General features: G+C 34.4%; 1 protein-coding gene across 1 annotated transcript in view; it reads right to left on the bottom strand.

Moving 5' to 3' along the window:
* mapk8ip2 (mitogen-activated protein kinase 8 interacting protein 2) overlaps positions 1 to 4289 on the bottom strand; it is a 42056-nt gene that overhangs the window by 13828 nt on the left and 23939 nt on the right. The window contains 2 exon segments of the mRNA XM_016527521.1: positions 132 to 162; positions 396 to 595. Of these exon segments, the coding sequence (XP_016383007.1) occupies positions 132 to 162; positions 396 to 595 (231 nt within the window).

Below are 4289 nucleotides of genomic sequence, written 5' to 3'. Positions count from 1 at the left end.
ACTTCTGTTGTGTGATCTTTGATGTTCACTCACTGAACACACGCCATATTTGGATTAAAACTAAATCGTAAAAATAAGAACATTTATAGGCATTCACTATAAAAACAATTTATTTTTAACCTTAGGCATACACGACTTACTGGCGAAAGTGAATCTAGCAGCCTCTGTGAAATGCGCTAGGCTGCACTATTCTGCTTCAGTACAAATACATACACGCGTTGAGCGTGTTTTGCTTGCTTGAGTGTTTCTGCATTATATGAGTGGCTTTGAAATATAAATCGCAGCACGTTTCAGATGAAAAAAAACGCGACTTCTATTTCTGAAAATGTCACAGTTAGGAGATTTATAACGAGTGGTTCCCTGCATTATTACAGCAAAGCACGTTATTACAGTACTAAGTGGTTGGGCGGCTCTTCAGGGTGCCCAGAATAGGAGAGGGGGGAGGAGATGCTGATGGTGAGGGAGGGGCATCAGGATCTCCTCCCTCTTCTTCTTCCTCATCATCTTCATCATCGATCATCTCAAACTCTTGGAAGTCATCTTGGAATGAGCACACTGGGTGGTGGAAATCATTCTTTTCTAGAATTAAGCAGTCCTTTACAACGAAGAAGAAAAGAAAGGAAAGAAAATTTTTTTAAATATTTTACCTGAAAATAATTTTAAAAATGTCTGGTGTAGCACTGTAAAACATTACCATACTGCAAAACAATACTGCAGCCTGAAACAGGGGTGACTGAGTGAACCAGTGAAGAGCAATTATACACAAATTCAATATCCACAAATATCAGTCAGAGCAAATGCTTCTCATGTTAACCATGCATGATTCAGCATGACCTTTTTCTCTGCTGTTAATGTTGTGTTCCATCCATTAGTTGGGCCATATGTTCACCCTGGACTGGATGAAGACTTGACTGCTAGCCAGGCCATAATTTCTGAAACATGTGCTATTATGTATATATAGATCGGTGGTTGCAGGAACAACAAACTCTATCTTGCAGATATGTTTAATGACAAATACAGCATATGTTTATGACTGTAATATTGAAACTAACAGTGAGTTTAAAGGTATATTTTAGATTTTAAAAAAACTAATTGAGGTTACAACATGAAATAATTTAGTCATCCTTCAGTTTGTAAAAAATACAATAAAAATGTATTTACAGTAATGCGCTTAGAATTGAAGTCTATGAGACAATTATACAAGAGAATTTGAAATAAGGAATGTGGGACTCATATTTTTGATAAAGTAAATAAAATTCTTTATTTTATAAAAAAATATATAATAACTGTAAGTCCATTACTAAAAGCTTGTTTTCATATTCACCCAGGAATATTCCTTTATAGTTATAAAACTAAATGTAGGGTGTATACTAAGTGTAGGACGGGACTAGATTTTATCGATCAGTAATTGACTGGTTAGTAAAAAGTGCACGTTACACCCAAACAGAGTCAGACTCAGAGTCTTATTAATCATTCACAATGTATTAAGTAATGAATTTTGAATTAATTTTGTCTTTAAAAGGGAAAGTGGATGGACTGAACAAAGATGAGAGAATCATGTCTTATGGGGAAGGGCAGATGGTGATCGAGGCTAAAGCTCCTCAGGTTTCAGCGCCCTTCCAGGAAAACAAGTCAATGCACTTACATAAGCCTAACGTCTAATATTCACCTCAATTAAGAACCCACACACGAGTTAAAATTCTGTTTGTTGCCTGGCAAATGTGTGTGGGTGATGTCATTAAAAGTCTCACACTGCATTAGATTCACAACCAGCTGGCACTGCAGGGACCTGAATCTATACGCCATCTCTAACCAAATCAATACCAGCAGCCGTCAAACACACCATGACCGATAACCACACTTAGGAGAGAGATGTATATGCTGTAATGCTGTATTGACGTGGTTCTAGCTGTACTGCATGAGTTAGTTTATAAATGCTCTGTTGAAACTCTATCGTTCTGATATTTCCAAGGACGAGGCCTCACCCCTGACCAGCACTGATTTTACATCCCCGCTCAGAAACGGAGTCAGCATTACACCAGCAAAAAGTGTTCTGCTGAGCCAGCCGAACTCACACAGAAGTCATGAATGGATGCAGTGCTCTCGATGCTGACCGCATAGGCAGAGCAAGGGAGAGATGAAGAGGAAAAAATAAAAGATGCAGTGTTAGAAGGTAAAGGAAACACCATAAGATTGTCAACAGAGAGAAAAGATAAGCTTAAAGAGCACACATACACTCAAACACGTACAGCACACACACACATAAGCTGTATACTGCAGTAAATGCAGGAAAGAGGTGGGGCCAGTGATGTCTCAGACAAGTATCTATACTAATGCAGAGACAGTAACTACAGCACAGCACTGCATAATTGAGGGCTCTTGAATAATTCATAAGACAACCTATTCATCAGTTCTGAATGAGTCAGTCAGTGTTGCCTGATTTATTATAGTTACAAAAAAAAGTCAATTTTTCCAGGTAATCATATCTCGTTTACTTCAAATAAGATGTAAATCAAATTATATATTATAGTATATTATTAAGAAACTTTATAGGAAAGACCAGGGGTAGTTTTTACACTTATTTAAAAAATGTTTTACCCCAATAAATATTTCTGAAGGTAAGTTTATGTTTATACGTTTGTTTATTTATTTGTTTGTAAAAGTCTTTTACCTTAAAGTGATAAAAAATTTAATTAAATTAAATAAATCATGAACATTCTTACTGTCATTGCCTAAGGGGGAAAAAATAGTTAGGAAGAAAAGAACAGTCCAGGTAATCATATCTTGTTTACTTCAAATAAGGTGTAAAACATCTTATTTGAAGCATAATATATTATTAAGAATCTTTAGGGAAGACCAGGGGTTGTTTTTACACTTATTTTACTTTTTTTTACCCCAATAAATATTTCTGAAGGTAAGTTTATGTTTATAAGTTTATGTTTATTTTTTTTAATTAAATTAAAGTCCTACAGCTTAAAGTCTTGGCAATAAAATAAAATAAAATAAAATAAAATAAAATAAAATAAAATAAAATAAAATAAAATAAAATAAAATAAAATAAAATAAAATAAAATAAAATAAAATAAAATAAAATAAAATAAAATAAAATAAAATAAAATAAAATAATCATGAACATTATTACTGTCATTGCCTAAGGGAAAAAATATAGTTCACTGAACATACGTTGACCTTTTATTTCTATTGAAAATCTACCATTTAATACTCTTGAAAAAATGTATTGTTATTAATTGTAGAAAAGTGAATTACATTTTAAAATATAAAATGTTGAGTAAAAATCTGCCTTGATTATATAGTTAATTATACAAATTGTTGTCCGACTGTATGTCAGTTTTTACTCAAAATCTGAGATATAGCTCTTGAGGCAACTACCCCATGTGACTTTCCCTTATCAACCCTATATAAAATTATTTATTTGATATGAACCTAAACTATTTAAAAAAAAATAAATAAATAAAAAATCCAATTCAAAAACACAAAGGTCCAGTAATAAAATACTGTGAAAGCAGAAATAAAGGTCAATACAGTGTTAGAAGGAATCGGCCACCTGCACATAGCACTGAGCACGTTTACATGCACACCAGTAAGCTGATAACTCACAAATATCAAGTTTATCACAAATATCAAAAATTTTCCCCGTTTACATGCACATCAGTAACCTGGCAACGCAAGTAATCTGCGTTTACATGACTTCATTAATAAATCAGGTTATTTCCCTGTAGTGACGTCAAAATATAATCATTTGCGTATCTGACTCTGAGTATTCCACACATTTGTCAGTTGTGATGTTAAATTAAGCTTGCAACATGTCAACTTGCAACATGTCGGGAAACTTACAGCTCATATATTATCCTGTCATGCAGTTATAAATGCAGTATTGTGACTGAACCACTTCTACTTCTGCTGCACGAGATGAGAATACATTTTTATCATTTTCTGAGTCATGAAAAAGTCTGCTTTTGTGATATATTTCCTTCTTTCTTTACTGCAAGACGTTTGCTCGGTCTAGATGCGCTTAAATCTGCACTGACGATGCGTTCCTGTCACGTATCACACATGCGCACTTCAATAAGCCGACAGAAAGCGGGTTATTGCGTTTACATGCCGTGCGAAATCGGAGTAAGAGGCAAAAAACTACCTGTTGCGACCGGTTTATGCTTACGCCGTTTATGACCTTACTCCGATAAAAGAAAACGGGTTACCGCGTTTACATGACCAAGTGCGTTTTCGGCTTATTAAGCATAATCGGCTTAAGAACGTGCATGTAAACG

The sequence above is a fragment of the Sinocyclocheilus rhinocerous genome, unplaced genomic scaffold (assembly GCF_001515625.1).
Source record: "Sinocyclocheilus rhinocerous isolate Xijiao unplaced genomic scaffold, SAMN03320098_v1.1 scaffold2646, whole genome shotgun sequence".
Lineage (NCBI taxonomy): Eukaryota > Metazoa > Chordata > Actinopteri > Cypriniformes > Cyprinidae > Sinocyclocheilus > Sinocyclocheilus rhinocerous.
Note: the sequence above shows the minus strand (reverse complement) of the source record. Positions and strands in the feature narration are given on the sequence as shown.